This window comes from Akebia trifoliata, chromosome 5 (assembly GCF_017979445.1).
Source record: "Akebia trifoliata isolate Shusen 1 chromosome 5, ASM1797944v1, whole genome shotgun sequence".
NCBI lineage: Eukaryota > Viridiplantae > Streptophyta > Magnoliopsida > Ranunculales > Lardizabalaceae > Akebia > Akebia trifoliata.
In genome coordinates this window covers 25,348,789-25,367,460 of record NC_141379.1, presented here as the reverse complement: position 1 = coordinate 25,367,460, position 18,672 = coordinate 25,348,789, and the positions used below count along the sequence as shown (strand labels likewise).

Sequence of the window (18,672 nt, the reverse complement as noted above, 5' to 3'; positions counted from 1 at the left end):
TCACCCCTCCATCTTTCCTTCTCTTTGAGCTTCTTTATTGCGTTTTCTCTTCTTCGACTCGAAGTAAAGGAGAAAGGGCAGCTCTGCGATTTTTTCTCACCTTCCATTAAGGAAAAATCGAGTGTTTTCAAATCACCTTCTTCCTATTCTTGTTCACAATTCACCCATTTCTCCTCCATACTTCACTCATAGGGATAAGTAGGACTAGCTCAATACATGTTGAGGTCTAATGTTAAAAATCCTTTATGAAAATTATATAATTTGTTTTTTTCTTTACTCAAATTTTAAATCATGAATTGGTTCTAATATGTTCATGGTTTCAACAATAGCTATTATAATTATACCTTGGTGAATGCATGTGATGCTTATGTTAGAGAATTCTAATGTTACTTGAATGATATTATTATATGTACCTTCCTTAAATTACATAATTGCATGCGTAATGGCTTGAGTGTAGATTCCCTAAGATTCTATCTTTATTTAAAATATGGAATTAATGACCAAAAATTCTAGAATTTTGAATATTACTAAATACCCAAAGTAGGAATTATTACTATAAAATTAATTTGTAAAAGTGATTCCAGGCATTTTTAGCTCTTAATTTGTAAAATTGGAACTTTAAAAACTTTGACCAAAAAAAAGATAGGGATAAATAGATAGAGTGAGAGAAAGAGGACTGGTGCTATTCTTTCTTATAAGATGTATATATAATATAGAATATATTCAAGAGTAAATAAGGTTGTACGTTTTATTTAAATTGTAAATTTATTGCATTGATATTATAATGCTAGGTTCCTCTTCTTAGGTGTTTGTTAATTAATGTTTATTTCTTATGGTTGTCTTGATTGGTGTAAAATGACATGTATATTTTTATGAAAACTAGTATGTATATCTTTAAAACTTTACCATGATTTTTTATTATGCAAAATGCATGTTTGTTTGCAGCTTTTATTGATATTGTTCTCAGATTCATTGATCTACACTCTTCTTCATCTGATGTTAGAGATTCAGCATCTCACCAACTACTCTCATTAGAATTAGTGAACTAGTGAAATATGCCACATAATAAGCGTCATTGGTCATTCACAAGAGAATCCAAGTCCTATGACTAAGTTGTTAAGGACCAATTGGTCGTAAAAGCATTAGAGACTGAGGAAATTTGGAGAACTCTTAGGATTTGGTTGTGGAATACATGGGTGTCCCAAAGTTTGCTAGAGTAAGCATGACAGAATCTCCTTAATGTATCACTGTTAGGTACTGTTACAATAAGTGAAAATATGGCAATATTTTTTTTTTCTTTTGAGCTCCTATTACATTGTAAATTGATAAGTTTGTCTTGATGTCCTTCTATTCTTTCTGTTGATACTAATGTCTAAGCATGCATGGTAACAACTTTTAGCTTGTGAAATTAACTCGTTCAATTCAGTGGGTATAACTTAGGTTGAAAGTATATATATGTAGAACTCCGTGTCTATGATTCTGAAAAATTGCACCCTATTTGCCCTGTCTATGATCATGATGTTTACATCTTATCTCAAGTATACCCACTTACCTCGAGTGTTCCTTTAATATTTCAACTCTCTTGGCATCTCACTAACTTGGGTATACAATATTTTTTTATGATATTTTTCTTTTACAAGTACCCATAAAGTCGACACTAGGCAGTCGATGTATGGCATGAACAAGCATCATGTAGCATTGACATGGTCCCTGATTCCCCCCCCCCACCCCCTTTTAGGATTGTCATGTGAAAGAAATAAGAGTATATCTGATTATTTCTTGTTTCTACATTCTTTTGTCAGAAAAACTTATGAATTAATTAGTTTTATTAAGTGAATCTTGTGTTTTAGATAATTGCCTGTGATACTTGCTTTTTGAGAAAAAGTTATGATTTTGTTAATTTGCTTACTCATGGCAAACTTATGATAATGGTCTATGCTATCATAGATCATTATAAATACTTGTTTTGGATAATGGTTTGCTTTTTGGATCTTAATTATATATTGATTGCTCACTATTTGACAAAATTGCTTGTTTTTAAAATCATTTGTAAATATTGAAAATTGGGACTATGTCCATTACTAGCCTAAATAGATGGCTGCACAAGAGAAGTGTTGTTATTACAACATATATAAGCTTTCACTATAATCAAAAGAACAAAATAGAATACAATATGTATTTCTCCAACATAAAACTACCATAAATGAATTAGGATTATTAACCTATCAACAAAATAAAGCATTGTGCCATTTATGCCACATTTGCAGCAACTAACTCAATATGTGAATAGACTAGAAGATTCGGCAAATCAGTAGATATGACCTTCTCATCCTTTATGAAGTTGTCTGCCTCTGACTCTCTTGTAATGGATTTATTGACTGGTTGTTTATTTTTAACTTACTTTTGGTTGTTAGGCATTGATAATCATGTCGTGGCATGATTTGGGATCACCATTTCAATTTTTTCACGCAATGGTATTTGAGGACATTTTGAGTATCTTCATAACTTCAACAGTTCTTAAATTCATACGTTGTATTTCTGCTAGTATTTTTCATTGGTTACTTATGTTTATTTAATGGCCACATGCTTTTTTATTTAGATGGTGATTTTTACATGAAAACACTAAATTCTATTGTGATATTTTCATTGATTAGAGCAAATCAATAAGTTTTTAGTTCCAAAGGTATCTAGGATCTTGGCTGAAAGTTTAGTAGTGTCTTGTAAACTCTTGGCCTATTTAGAGGCAAAGGTGAGGGTAAAACGAGGTGACCGTGTGTGGCAGTTAGCATTCAGGTTTGGGTTCAAGTGTAACAGTGCAATTTGGGTAGCCCTTTGTTGGCTCGATTACCTTGATCAATAACTCGTGGCTTATCAACGACCATGATTTGATCCAAAACATATTTATTAGTAAGGTCTCTTATAACTATTCAAAATTTGCTACTGTATTTACTAAATATTGTCTCTAGAAGATCGGGAATATTTTGAAAGCCAACAAGTCAAAGATCAATAAGCTAAGGTGGTTATGTTCAGTTATAAACAATGTATGTAGGTGGTCCAACTGCACCAAATTATTAAGTAAATCTCACAAGTGTGATCAAATATTAGTTGGATTCCATATGTAAGTTATGGGGCCCAACTATAATGAAAGGTTTGGGTTTTTACTTTGTTCTTAGTTTCTCTCCATGGCAAGTTTAATTATAAGAGTCCCTATGAATTTTCCAAACCATTGGAAATTAAATTTCAAGGAGCACAGTGGTTTTAGGGAGCACAATTTTAGAGATCTATCTGAGATTGCTATGATAAGCAGAGAAGAGTTTGAAGCTCGAGAAGCTGACTTGAGGAGAAAGCATGAAATTGAGCGACATGGGCAAAAGGTACATTCTAATGCTTAATTAATTTCTTTCTGTTTAGAGGTTAATTGTTCTACGCCCTTGCATAAAAGGACGTTGTGAACTATTGCCATTTGAGAGTTATTTGTGGAAAAAAAAACTATAAACTCCATGCCTCCTTATAATACAATAGGAGTAATTCCTTGTTTAAATCCTCTAAATTATATTACTTGCTTTGCTTGGATCATTTAATTGTGAAATTACACCTTGAATATCCTACAAATGTGAAACATAGCAACCCTGAAGTTGTGGGTTGAAGCCCAGTTTACCCAAAAAAATAATCTATGATCTTCGAAAACATGAACATGAATGATGAATTTTTTTCCTTCTTTTATATTAACATATTTTCTATTTAGTTATGTGGAATGCTTTCAACTAAAACACTACTTGTTTTGGGGTTGGTTTGATGATTAAAATATTGTATTTTCTTTGATATGTGTGTTCTCAACAGGTTTGCATAAATGTCGTAAGAGTTGCAGACTCAGATGGACAAATTACCTTAGGCCAAGGATCAAACGTGATAATTTTATTGATCATAAAGTGAAATGATAATTCACCTTCAAGCACTCATGGGCAAAGGTATACCTTCAACCTCTCTCTCTCTTCTTAGGAGAAGTGCAATATCTGTAAATTCAGGTTGGATCTATTTATTGGTTTAAAATCTAAATAAGAATATATTTTTAGTGATATTTTGCATTATACATATATAGAGAGTGGTTAAGTAACCTGTTTTGTAATTTGAGAGATTTGGTTTCTTATATTCTAGGCCTAGGAGAAGTGTTATATTTGTGGCTTTGGGTTGGATCTTTATTTTATTTTTATTTTTTTGGGTATCATTTTATATTACATATAGAGAGAGTGGATGAGTGATTTGTTTTGTAATCAGTGGAGGATTACAGAAGAATCCTCTCTCTCTCTCTCTCTCTCTTCACAACTTTCCTTTAGATTTTTTTCCTTTCTCTCTATTGTTTTGCTTAGTTAGATCTCCCACTCTCTCATTTTGAACTATTTGTTAGCATTTAGGTATAGTTTTCTTTATTTGTTCGTATTTGCATGAATTTTTTTCAGTTTAATTTTGTGTTGCTCTATTCTCTTATTTGGTTTTCTGTCAACTAATTCTGAAAGCAATTAGTAGTTAAAGAACAATGTAATAAATCATTGAAGTAATAAAATAAAGATGTTGACTTGGGTTTGGGAACATATATATGTTCTGTTTGGGCTATTTATGTCGGGATGAAAATCTAATTTTAACTTCCTAGTATTTGAGTTTTAGTTTATCTACATAAGAATTTCATTGTCAATGCATTTATTCAGAACTATATATTTTTCTTATTATTACAAGTGAGTCCAAAGAGGTGGTATTCTAGGCTATGCGTGTTGCTTATAGGTATGTCCATTTATTTTATTCTTCCTCTATTGGAATCATTTCTCGATTGGGGAAATTCCCCCTTTTAAAACGTCTCTACGTATTCCAAGCATACAAAGTCAGAAACATAAACAATGATTTCCATGGCATAGTTGATGGTCGGAACATCCGCTTTGCGGGGTTGGAGGAACTAAGCTTAATCCAAATGAAAGCATGGGAGAAATGGTCGTTCAACAATGAAGCGGTTGTGATGCCTTGCCTTTGATTGACTTTGTTAAAGCATACATACGTGTAACTAAATTTTATGTGTAATTATTGATGTAAATAGGTATACTTTTATGAAACATTATGCGTACAATATAATAGTGAGTTTTAATTTTTATCAAGTTGTATATACCAACCTTTTTTTACAGTAAATTTAATAAGCCTAAATCATTGTAAATTATTTTTTAATAAAATTATTATATATATATATTATTAACAGCTGCTAAAATTAACGCCTTTAATATATATTGTTATTTTTAAATATATTATTAATACTATTACCGGCGGTTACACTAAGCGCGTCTAATTCATATTTCAGTAGCGATTTACCATAAACGCCATTAATACGAGACATTGCCGATGGTTTATAACAAGTAATAGACAAATGCACGTGGACATCAGTATTTCATAACCGTCGGAAATTGGTCATCAAGTCGCCTTCAAAAGTCTATTATTATTAGTTATTCTATAACCGTCATTGCAACCGCCACTATAATTTTATTTAATTTGTAAAAGGAGATTTTCTTACTATCGAAAAATACAGTAGTCAACGGGAAGAGGGGAGGGGGTATTATCTTAGGTAGATTATATTTCCTGATCCCGTTCTCACAAAACTATTGTTTCCTTCCCAGGTGGCATCATAAATATTTCTCTCCGAGTTCTTATTGTTAAATTATGCAAACAATACACCTAATGCATATGCACTTACAACCTGCAAAAAAAAAAAAAAAAAATCAATTTAGTAGACAAATTTGAAGGAAAATGTTCTCTGTAATAAACTAAAGGAATAACTCATCAACACCAATTTTGATTGTCTACAACACTGGTGCATAAAATGCAAAAACTACTTGAAACAAGTTCCAACAATCTAGATCTAGTCTAGCAAATTAAAATTCAAGATCCAACCAAAATAAAACAAACAAAAAGAAATCAAATCTCCTAAAGAGTCAAGATCAAGTAAAAAAGAGAGTACTTATTAAAAGATAGAACAAGAAATAACAATCCCATTTAATTTCTACACCTTGAGCCTTCCATAGAACTTAGCCTTCTCCTGTGTAGTCTGGAACCGACCATGACCAAACTTTGAGGATGTGTCGATGAATTTGAGCTTAATTTCCTCCATAGCAACCCTAGACGCCTGCTTCAGTAGTGATTGCCTCAAGGTAACAACACGCTTCTTTGGCCCCACACAGCAACCCTTAATCATCAGGTAATCCTCCTTCACCGACCCATAGTGAGGGAAACCTCCCATAGGGGTTATGTCCTTCTCAGTCCTAATCAATCAAATTCAGTAACTAATTAATATAATCAACAACAATTGGAACCACAGAACTACGGCACTGAAATTTGCAAGCCTCATAGGATTTCAGTTCATGGAAAAAATGAAAATAAAAAAACGAAAGACATCATCATATTTAATAATAAAAATATCAATTCAAAAAAAGTGTCTATTTGAGATTTTGCAATTTATCTCCTCTCTTTTGCAGCTCAATTCCATTATGATATGGCCAACTAAAATGAAACTAAGTGAATGCCCCAAACTAGCTAGCTCGGAAATCAACTTAAGATCAATAAGTAAGAAGTCAGATGTAATGCGTGTTGCACCTTTATGGGTCACAAAAGAAAAAAAAAATCAAAATCCATTAATAGTTTTCGAAACATATTTAGAGATAGAAGGAAAAAGACCACAAAAGAAAATTTGCCTCACCTATCAAACTCAATGATGGAAGTATGAGACTCTTGTCCAGCCTTCCCAAGCTTGTAAATCTACTTGTTCATCTCCATCCGATGATGATACCCATTCTGCCCAGCCCGGGCAACTGTGAAAGAAACCCTGGCTGGATGCCAAGCTCCAATGCAGGCTACATTACGCAAGCCACAGTGGGTCTTGTGTGGGAGGCGAGTTACAACACCCTCGTAGCCCTTACCCTTGATAACCCCAATGATATCAATCATCTCATCCTTTTGAAATAAGGCATCGACAGGAATCTCCGTTTCGAAAAATTTGTAAGCATAATCAACCTTTTGAGATACATCTCCACCATTCACCTGGATCTCCATAAGGTGGGCTTTCTTCTGCTTCAGTCCTTTCATCTTTCTAATCTATAAAACACAAATGGGGATGTCAAATATAAATATGACCAACTCAATAAAGAATAGAGTAAAGAAGCTCAAGAATAGACAGAATACCTGGGTATGAGCCAAAACACGCATTACAGAACAGTACTTCAGTTTCTCCAACTGGGACTGAATATCTTTCTTCCCTTCTTAAGTTTCATATTTCTTTAAATACTTGGTGAAGGCCTTCTCCTTCGACTTGCACCAGTTCTTGTAAAATCTCCTCTTCACTTCCTCATTAAGATGTTGAGCTCAAACAGTGTTCAAAGAACGAAGGCCACAAGGAGTTTACACATAACCAACGACTCCAACAATAATCATAGGGGGTGTCTCTATTATGATCACTGCCTCACGTGTTTCTTTCTTGTGAAGCTCTGTGTTAAAAGAAAGGAACTTGTAAGTACAACATGGTAAGTAGTACATGAACTTAATTTAGAAAGATACATTATAAAATTCAAGAGCATCATCAGCATCAGAATGAGTGGGGCTTGGATCAATAATGACTATAAATGAGAGAAGGCTCATTTGATCCAGGTTTATCAACATCTCTCACAATGTGAGTCAACCCAGCCTTGTATCCCATAAATGCAGTCAGTCTACAAGGTTTTGTTGGGTTATCCTTAGGAAAGGCCTTCACTGCATGAATCCCATTGAGCGAGGAGTTAGAAAGTAAAAAAGTGACAACCTTGTCATAAAACAATGAACTGTAGATCTAGAATCTGTTGTAAATATGTCCTTGTCATTGTTATACTACTCATGAATACCCCGAATATTATAAATTAAAAGCATAGAAAGGCCACAACCACAAAGATTTCCTTATAAAATTTATAATATTTTCAAGCAACCATGTTGCAACCAACCATACCTATCCAAGTGCCTCTTTTGTTCAAAATTTTACATAAGACAAAACTTCCCAGAATTAAGGTGATTTATGATAAAAATTATTATTTTCAATCTATGGGTTAGAAGTTTTGGAATGGACTGATTTTTTGTGAGGATGATCTTTACATTGAGTAGATCACCCTCGCAAAAAATCAGTCCATTCCAAAACTTCTAACCCCATCAAAAGTGGTTTACAAAAATTGAACGGTTCACGATTCTTCAACTTGTAAACTAGGGTTAGAAGTTTTGGAATGAGCTGATTTTTTGTGAGGATGATCCTTTCATCATAGAGATCATCCTCACAAAAAATGATTTAATTCCGAAACTTCAAACCCTTATTTTGAAAAATGTTTGGCTCTCTTTAGGGCCTCAGAACGCTTCCTTATATATATATATATATATATATATATATATATATATATATATATATATATATATATATATATATATATATATATATGGGTCCCGTTCAGCAACAAACATTTTGACAAACATTTTTCAAAACATGGGTTAGAGGTCTTGGAATGGACTGATTTTTTGTGAGGATGATCTCTACAGTGAGGAGATCATCCTCACCAAAAATCAACCCATTCCAAAACTTCTAGCCCCAGTTTACAAGTTGAAAAATTGTGGACCGTCCATTCTTTGTTAACCATTTTTTATGGGGTTAGAAGTTTTGGAATGGGCTGATTTTTGGTGATGATGATCTCCTTGCCATAGAGATCATCCTCACCAAAAATCAGCCCATTCCAAGACCTCTAACTCATGTTTTGAAAAATGTTTTGCCAAAATGTTTGTCAAAATGTTTGTTGCTGAACATTTCCATATATATATATATATATATATATAGGATGAGAGAGAGAGAGCAGTTCGAGGGACAATAATTGCAACAACATCTATGACAACGGTTTGTCTTATATGGGTTAGAAGTTTTGGAATAGGCTAGTTTTTTGTGATGATGATCTCCTCACCATAGAGATCATCCTCACTAAAAATCAGCTCATTATGAAATTTCTAGCCTCATCAAAAGTGGTTACAAAAAAAAAAAAAATGATGGTCCATGATTCTTCAACTTGTAAATCAGGGTTAGAATTTTTGGAATGGGCTGATTTTTGGTAAAGATGGTGTCCTCACCATAGAGATCATCCTCACCAAAAATGAGCACATTCCAAAATTTCTAACCCCATCAAAAGTGATTTACAAAAAACTGTTGTCATAGATATTGTCCCAATTGTTGTCCCATGAACCATTCCCATGCATATATATAATGTAGTGGAATAAATCTTGGCTTTCTATTATGACGATTTGAAACTAGAAATTTAAAAATGTGGTAGCTACCTAATTTTTTCCATTGTGCATGCAATAGTAATAAAATATATACATTACATTAAAACATTCGATCAAAACTTAATACCAACAAACTCAACTAACCATCAATAAGAGATTTCGTCAAAAGTTATGAACGAAAATACTAAAGTCTAAACCATTAAATACCAAGAAATTAAATCAGAACAAGTGGTTTTTTCCCATATTAAGCCAAACAAATTACCCTTTGATTTCAAGAAATATAAAAGAACTCAACTCCCCAAACAAAATCATGATATTTTTTTAATATGAATTTATTCCTTCCAAAAAAGACATGTATACTGATTAACATAAAAAAAACCAAAATGTCAAATATTAAATAAGTTAAGGATATGCAGCCAAAATAGATTAACACCAGCAGCTAGAAGACATTAGAACATTGTTGTTAAATCCATTGGATGATCAGAAATGCTCCCAAACCAAAGGCCTATGGTATAAGCACATACCAATTCTCTGACTCATTCGTGTTTCTCTCCAATTATCCAAATAAGGGTATAATGGCAAAAGAGCGCTTTTGAGACTCAGCCTTTACTACTCAATGTGATTGTTTTAGGGAGGACAATTCAGTCATCACAAGATCGCCAACATTCAAATGCTTCCAAAGCGTACGGTGTGTTATTTATGCAATTATATATAGGGTCCCTTTCAGCAACAAACATTTTGACAAACATTTTGGCAAAAACATTTTTCAAAACATGGGTTAGAGGTTTTGGAATGGGCTGATTTTTGGTGAGGATGATCTCTACGGTGAGGAGATCATCCTCATCAAAAATCAGCCCATTCCAAAACTTCTAGCCCCATGTTAACAGGTTGAAAAATCGTGGACCGTCCATTTTTGTAAACCATTTTTGATGGGTTAGAAGTTTTGGAATGGGCTGATTTTTGGTGATGGTGATCTATTCCCTGTAGAGATCATCCTCACCAAAAATCAGCCCATTCCAAAACCTGTAACCCATATTTTCAAAATGTTTTGCCAAAATGTTTGTCAAAATGTTTGTTGCTGAACATTTCCCTTATATATATTATATATATAAAAAACCAAAAACATTTTACTAAATAAATTTATCATTTATGTATCAATAGTAATTTTAAACTCAAAACTTCATTTCATTAAATAAATTTAATGGATTAATAAATATTAGAGTAAGTGAATCAAGCGTCTAAATTAAATAAAATTAAAAAATATACAAATAAAAATATTAAAAAGATAAAGATATGGAAAAGAATAAAGCAAAGAAGGTACTAATGATTTTAAATATGAATTGTGAGAATCTGACCATTATCAATGTGGCATACTCAAACAACTCCCCAGACATAACAAGTCTGGAATTGTAGATCTGTACTCCTCGGGACATAGAATTACAATTTATGGGGAAGTGCAATTGTCTAGCACGAGGAGTACATATCTCCCCCACTTTTCATGTCAGGAGAATAGATTGAGTATGCCACATGGGGTACTCAGATGACTGCGACTCTTTTAATATCTTCTCACTACCCAATGAGATCAGTAAACTAATACACACTGATTAAATAATTATTTTTCCATTATAAACTTGGATTAATAAAATATTCAATAACAAAATCTCACTTTACTTAATTCACAAAAATTCAAAAATCAATTACATTTATATATTATTATAAGAAAAAGAAAGTCCTAATCGTGTCGACATCGTCCGAGATTTAAAACCATTAATGAAGTTTTCAAAAAAATAAAATAAATAAATCATTGATTCTCTGTAGGATTTAAAATATATATATATATATATATATATATATATATATATATATATATATATATATATATATAGGGTTGGGTTCCGTGGACACATAAAGTTACTCATAAAGCTACAACGATTTTGTCTTATATGGTTAAAAAGGTTCAGAATGGGCTGATTTTTTGTGAGGATGATCTTTGTGGTGAGGGGATCATCCTTGCAAAAAATCATTCAATTCCAAAACTTCTAACCCCATCAAAAGTGATTTACAAAAATTGGACAGTCTAAAATTTTTCAACTTGTAAACATGGGACTAGAAATTTTATAATGGGCTGATTTTTGGCAAGGATGATCTCCTCACCATAGAGATCATCCTCACAAAAAATCAGCCTATTCCAAACATTTTTGCCCATATAAGACAAAACACGTTGTAGCTTTATAAGTAGCCTTATGTGTATACGGATCCTAATCCATATATATATATATATATATATTCTTGACAAAACTAATCTACAGATTACACAGATCAATGGCCTTACGACCAGAAATGCCTCCAAGTTCGAGTAAATTGGTTTAATCCCAATCTGACTAGATGAGCTTTAGAACAATAAGGATTCAATAATAGATCAAGTGTGAAATCGAAATGATGCTGTCGATTGCCGCCGCTATTGTCAAAATAAGAAGAGAAAATTCAAATATAAATCACGAAATCAGATTTGTCTTATCGGATCATAGATTGATCTAAATCAGATATGATAGAGAAAAGATCGATTTAGATTTAAAAATTAACTAAAAATCTCTTTGAATAAATCGATATCTAAGTAAGAAGGATAATACATTCGAGCCCCAGATCAGATGATTCTATCTCTCACCTCTCCCTCAGTCGCTCGCTCAATAATACCATAGGTGTTGGCTTCTGTTCTGCTTCATTATAAAGGAAATTGAACGGTTTTGATTAATTTCAAAATAAAGGAAAGATATTAACCGTTCGATGCTTTTCTCATGTATTAACATTTAGAACCCAATATAATATAGTTTCCATGAATGGTGGGACTTATGAGACTAGACAAGAAATGCAAAGTTGGGCAGCTAGAGTTGGGCTAACCCTAAACCCTAGAGCTTCTCACGTGACAACTAATAAGATACGTGTATGAGTCATGGTTTTAAAACTCGTTCGAGTTAACTTGATATCAAAACTTAACAAGACCAACTCACAAAATCATTGTTTTTTATCAAGATTTAGGACTCACGTTCAATTTTTTTATTTGTCTCATGAGACGTCTCAAATATATCGAGCCTGGACGAGACGAGACGCGACGCGAAACCGAGTTTTAAAACCATGGTATGAGTATCAATGGGTGTCCATTTAACCTCAATCAAACCAGAATCAATATCGAAATCGAAAACCTGATTTTCTATTCATTGTTTATTAGAACCTATGCGCGGCGGTTCCATATGATGAGTAAAGTATCTTAAATCTGTTTATTTTTATACTATACATTATTTAATGGTTTTTAGATTTCAAAACTTATACCTATTATATAATGTTTTTCAATTTTTCAAATAAATCATGCATGGGAGTTTAAAATGTCTCTTCTAAAGGTTTATCACATGTAAAGAAGAATTTTAATTTTAATTTTTTAAAAAAACTATTAACTCACATCTTTAATATAAATTACAATTAAGTTGATACTTTCTAAATAATATGCTTTTTCTAAGAAATATTATTTTATAATAATTTGAAATATTTATGTTTTCTATTTTATTCTTAAGGAAGAGAAAAAGTTAGTACTACTCATTCTTAGTGGTTTCAATTTCACTTATTTTAGAATTGGATCTGAAACCTATAAGAATCGGAGTTGAAAAAAAATATAATGTTAATGGTTAGAAATACCTTAGGAACAGACCTATTGATTGCCCTAGATACGTAAGTTCAAGAGTATTTTTTTATCCACAAAATTGAATTAGTTGTGTGCCCTACCTCTTAATCAAGATTTTAATTGGATCCGCTACAAATTAGTCAGGCCAACTCAAAAGTTTTCAATCCATTAAATTCAAGCGGGACTACGACCTAATAAGGCCCGGCCCACTACTATAGTGTATGTATGTATACTATAGGGCTACAACTCGGACGGAGGTGAGGATTGTACTCATGCCCAATCCAACCCCGGGCATGAAATGTTCAACCCTAGGCCACCCAAGTTGGGTTGGCTCATTCCTCATATGTGGTTTAAAATTGTGGATCGTCGATTTTTTCTCGTAAATTTGTAAACTATTGTTTATGGGATTCGAAGTTTCATATTGGGCTGATTTTTTGTGAGGATGATCTCCTCACCATAAAGATCATTCTGACAAAAAGTCAACCCAATCCAAAACTTTTAAGTTATGTAGGATAAATTTTTTCTCCCAACGTTGTCTGCTAAATGCTACCCATATATATAAATAAATAAATAATAACTAAAGCATATCTTTACCATTATAATGAGCGATGGCATAGTAGAAGTGGTTGACACCAAAATTTGAGTGGCCATAAGGTGGAGTATAGGATTAAATATGTATCTTCATCTCCCATCATTTTTTTTTTCAATGGATGACAACAAATGTCAAATGAAATGTACATGAATTTAATTTTTTATAAAATTGAAAATCAACCTTAGTCCAATAGGATAAATTGTCTCCACCACCTTTTCTTCATCTTTGCTTCATTTTCTATCCCCTGTAATCAGCTCACAAATCAGTACATCATCCATTATTTTGTCCATTTTTTCAACCCTTATTTTCCATCAATTTCATTCCAAAACTTTATTCAAGCAATCCTTCAACATTTCTCTCACCCTTACAACCCGAATTCCCTTTCGTCCTACATCATTATGTATATCTTGAGACAATTGATTTACGATTCTGTGATGAGGGCATAGAGTGGCATGTGTTAGAAGGGGCATTAGAAAATCATTACACTTTATTGTTTGCGAGATCAATCCCTATGATCCTAAAAAATTATTAATCTGTGCACAATGAAAAAATGTTTAGAATTCGCACAAAAACCTATAACAAAAACGAGGCATAAGAACACATTTGAAAGAACCGTATGAGAAAGATTGACTTAAACTGCCACTTTACCTTTTTTACTTAGCTAATCTCTAGCTGACATGAGCCATACGTAAACATGGCTTTTTTTCATGATGAGTAAAAATCCATATAAACAGCAATAGCCAGCTAGTTTAGTTGATAAAGTCTTTTGGGACAATACCATAGGATTTAATTATACATTAAATACATAATTACCTATATAAAATAGAAAAAGAAAATTGTACATAAAAATACTCATTTTCCTTGAATGCAAGTGTGTTTGATTACCTACGGAAAATGGGTTGGAATTCCATTTTCCATGGAAAATATGTTTGACTGAATTTTTTTCCATAGAAATAAAAATTTACCTTCACCCCAAAATTCAATAATGGGTGAATTTCATTTTCCCACATATACGTATCAACATATGAAATCCACTTCCATTTTACCCTTCAAAATCTTAAAACCATAAAGCCACCTCCGATAAGCATAGTATTAAATTTCGACATATTTCCACGAAATATATCTAAATATTTTCATTTCCACAAGTTCCGACATGAAATTTGACCGACAATTTCGTTTTGTATATATTTGGGTGGAAATCACTATTCATTTCGTGAAATATTTAAGTGAATAGTGAATTTCAATCGAAATATCAAATTTTAAGTATAAAATATAATATTTTGATGGAAATATTTCGAGAAACAGTAAACTTCGATTAAAATATTCTTTTTTGAAAAAAAAATATAATTACTTTTAGAAAGAACTTGTAAAATACTTATTGTATTTACTAATAAAATATTGCACATAACATTCATTCGGTGGCATAAATGAATTATGATTAGTTATTTATCTTATCTATATCATCTTATTTTAATGTATTCTAAACGAATTAGTACATTTATATAAGCAAGTACACAATTAGTCATGTTTTAATTAGTTGGATACATTAGCAACTTATTCTTATTTATTCAAAAATAAGAATTATAATAACACATTAATGCAATTTAATAGTTTCTTCATTTCAATGTTTTACGCATTAAGTTGTATGTAGTTAATGCAACTTACTATTCTTATTTTCATGTAACAAAATGTTGCTCTTCCATTTCATACTCCATATGGTTCTTTATTGTATCTTAATGACTTAATAAGTGTGTTTTAATACCTATTTTATCATTTCCTATAGGGTCAGCGAATATTTCTATCATTTTCAAAAATTGTATGAATTTTCCCACTAATCGAAATATTTTCATTTATAGACTAATCAAAATAGACACTAAAATTGACGAGTCTCTCTCCTCCAGCCTTGGTCACCTCCGGCCTCTCTAATGATATTCTCTCACAATTAATCCCATTCAAAAACTTAAAGACCATCACTTTTTATTATTATTTATAATATCGTCCTAGGTGTAATCAAAGGAAGAATACAGTTTCCCACCTAATTTAGTTTCCCAAACATTTTCCAAGCAATTGTTCCATAAATTAGTCCCTAAAACGTAAACAGAACATTGGAAAGAACTAAATATCTTAATTCAATTAATCGAAACCAAAATCCTTAGGAAAAGAGGCTACTGACGATTATAATGTTTCCTACACCAGTTTTAAAAAACTATTTGTTTTATTCACGGGTAGCTGTGATCATAAATATCTTATCTCCAACTCCAAGCCTTAGTGGTTAAACTATGCAGACAACACACCTTATGCACCGCTAATTAACCTGCAAAAAAACAACTTAACTAACAAATTTGAAGGAAAATTTTCTTTTTAAACAAAAGGAAGAACACATCAAAACACCAATGTGGATAGAGTCTGCAATACTCATTGCATAAGATGAAAAAAAAAAAAAAATACTTGAAACAAGTTTCAACAATCATATCTAGTCTAGCAAATTGAAATTCAAGATCCAACCAAAAAACTAAAAAATAAAAATACATCAAATCTCCTCAAGAGTCAAGATCAAGTAAAAAAGCGAGTATATATTAAAAAGATTCAACATGAAATAACAATTTGCAGTTTAGTTTCTATGCTCTGAGCTTTTCATAGAACTTAACCTTCTCTTGTGTAGTTTGGAATAGACCATGGCCAAATTTTGAGGATGTGTCAATGAATTTGAGCTTAATATCCTTCATAGCAACCTTAGATGTCTACTTCAGTAGTGATTGCCTCAAGGTGACAACACGCTTCTTTGGCCCCACACAGCAACCCTTAATCATTAGGTAATCTTCCTTACAAACCCATAACGAGGGAAACCTCTCATAGGGGTTATATCTTTCTCAGTCCTGATCAATCAATTTCAATAAACAATTAAACATAACATAATGAGTGTATAATCAACCAAATCCTATTTACATAATAATACGGTCTCTAAAACTAAAGGTAACAATAAGTGGAACTACAAAACTATGGCACTCACACGTGCAAGTCTAATAGGATTTCGATTGATATGACTTTCCAAAATAGCAGTTGGGAGGATGAATATTTTAGAGCCAAAAATAGAGATTATAAATTTTTAATCCAAAATGAATAATGGAAATCCCACTCTCCACAATGGAGAGTGGCATTGGAGACCCCTATTATGGATTTAACTCTCTAAAATGACAATTGATCATGGCCTAGAAAGTTGATCCTAGGGCCTTATTTACAAAGACTTTAAGGTTGAAAAATGCATAAAATCCCCTAAATAAACAAAATACGTTGATTGTTCATAATTATTGTTATTTTTTAATAAGTTATGTATTTTCGGATTAATTATGATTATTTACATGTAATAGATCAAATCACGAGAGTCAAAATGGAAATCAGGACGAATAAAGAGGTGTATTGCAATCCAGGACCCAAGACAAAGTTACAGACCAAAACTTAAATCCATTGGGTCCACAAAGCACCGCGATACCATAAACCCCTTGGGCGACGCGATGATCCTCGAAATTTGTACATCAGTAGGACGACGTGATTTATATCGCAATGGATTAGGTTTTTGTTTTTTTGTAAAACATGAAAGTGTTCATAATCCTAAAGAAATCCTAATCGGGTCTATGGACACGGGATTTTCAATATTTTTAAAACATCCCTCCACTTTAGGGTGTTTTGGAGTCGCCACCATTCATTTTCGGAAATGTGTGTGAATGGTCACCCGAAGTTGTATTTTGAAAAACATGTTACTTTGGACATATGATGACTCTCGTTGGATAATGCATGTTTGGTCCAACCTTGATTCAAGGTAAGGGGGTCCATTTATGGAATAGGGAAGGTGTTAGGCACCCTACTCCATCCACGTAATGTGGTAACCTCGGATTCGATTTTTTGAAATAAAAAGAAAATGAAAATGAAAATAAAAGAAAATCGTTGTGTGCCCTCAAGTGTGAGGGGCTTCGATGTTGGTTCAAATCATTAAGGGCACCCTTATGAAGAAGGGGCCCTTTGGTGATTTAAACCATAGTGGTATCTGCAAATGTGTAGGAAAGGGATGAGTAGAGGAGGGGAGTTAAAGGGGGTGTTCCTTTTGTCAAACCCACCTTGACCTCCCTTGACTTCCTTTGACTTTCTTTGATGAGTCTTCTTTTTCTTTGCTTGACTTGTTTGATAGAAGGTTGAGAGTTGAGAGTTGTGAGATGAGTTGAGAGTAGAGTAGGAGTAGAGAGTTGAGGTGAGTTGTGATTTTTTAGAGGTTTTTTGTCAAATTTTCATTAGTTGTTGTAAGAGGAGAATGGAGGGGTTTTTATAGAGGTTGGGAGGTATTTTAAGGGTATAATGGGGTGAATGAAGAGAGTAATGGATAATGGCATGGGTTTGAGATGAGAGGGGTATGAAATTTAAGATGGAAAGAAGGGTAGTTTTGTAATGAGGGAAATGGGTTATGTTTTAACCCAAATGGTTTGGATCTTACCCAAATCCATTTGGGTAGAGTGTTTGGTGGGGTGAGATGAGTGATGGTTGATGGGTGTAAGAGAGTTGTTTGGAGAATGAGTGTAGAAATGGTTGAAGAGGTAAAGTGTTAGATTTGAGAGGATGTGTAGTGTAAGAGGTTGATTGGTTGGATTTTGGGAGAGGTGAAGGGATGATGACATGTGGCAAATGGGGAGATGATGAGATTGGTTGATTGGTGATGGTGGTTAGATGATTAGAGAGAAGAGTATGGGGGTGATGATGGGAGGTATGGGTTGGGGTGATTTTGTGGGAGTGTTTTAAGGGAAAGTGATGGTTTGATGTGTGGGAGATATGGGTTATGATGTGGGTTGTTAAAGAATGGGGGATAGGTTAGGGTGTATAGGGTATGGGTTGAGTTGTTGGTTGTTGATGATGAGAGGATGGGGAATAGGTTAGGGTGTGTAGGGTATGAGTTGTGGTATTGGTGGTTGATGATGAGAGGATGGGGAATAGGTTAGGTTAGGGTAGGGTTATGGGTTGAGTTGATTTATGGAGGGAAGTGATGGAATTGGTTGATTAGATGAGGGAGGTGGAAGGAGATGATGACATGTGTCATCTCTTGGTGATTGGTTTAATG

At 33.0% G+C, this 18,672-nt stretch overlaps 1 protein-coding gene across 1 annotated transcript; it reads right to left on the bottom strand.

Moving 5' to 3' along the window:
* Positions 1 to 5,807: 5,807 nt before the first annotated feature.
* On the bottom strand, positions 5,808 to 7,675 carry LOC147401775 (large ribosomal subunit protein uL3-like). The gene is made up of 3 exons (XM_086441585.1): positions 7,210 to 7,675; positions 6,728 to 7,122; positions 5,808 to 6,293 (listed from the first exon to the last, which is right to left on the bottom strand). The coding sequence occupies exons 1-2, from the start codon at positions 7,231 to 7,233 to the stop codon at positions 6,787 to 6,789; spliced, it is 360 nt and encodes a 119-aa protein (XP_086297711.1). The 5' UTR covers positions 7,234 to 7,675; the 3' UTR covers positions 5,808 to 6,293; positions 6,728 to 6,786.
* Between the last annotated feature and the right edge of the window lie 10,997 nt (positions 7,676 to 18,672).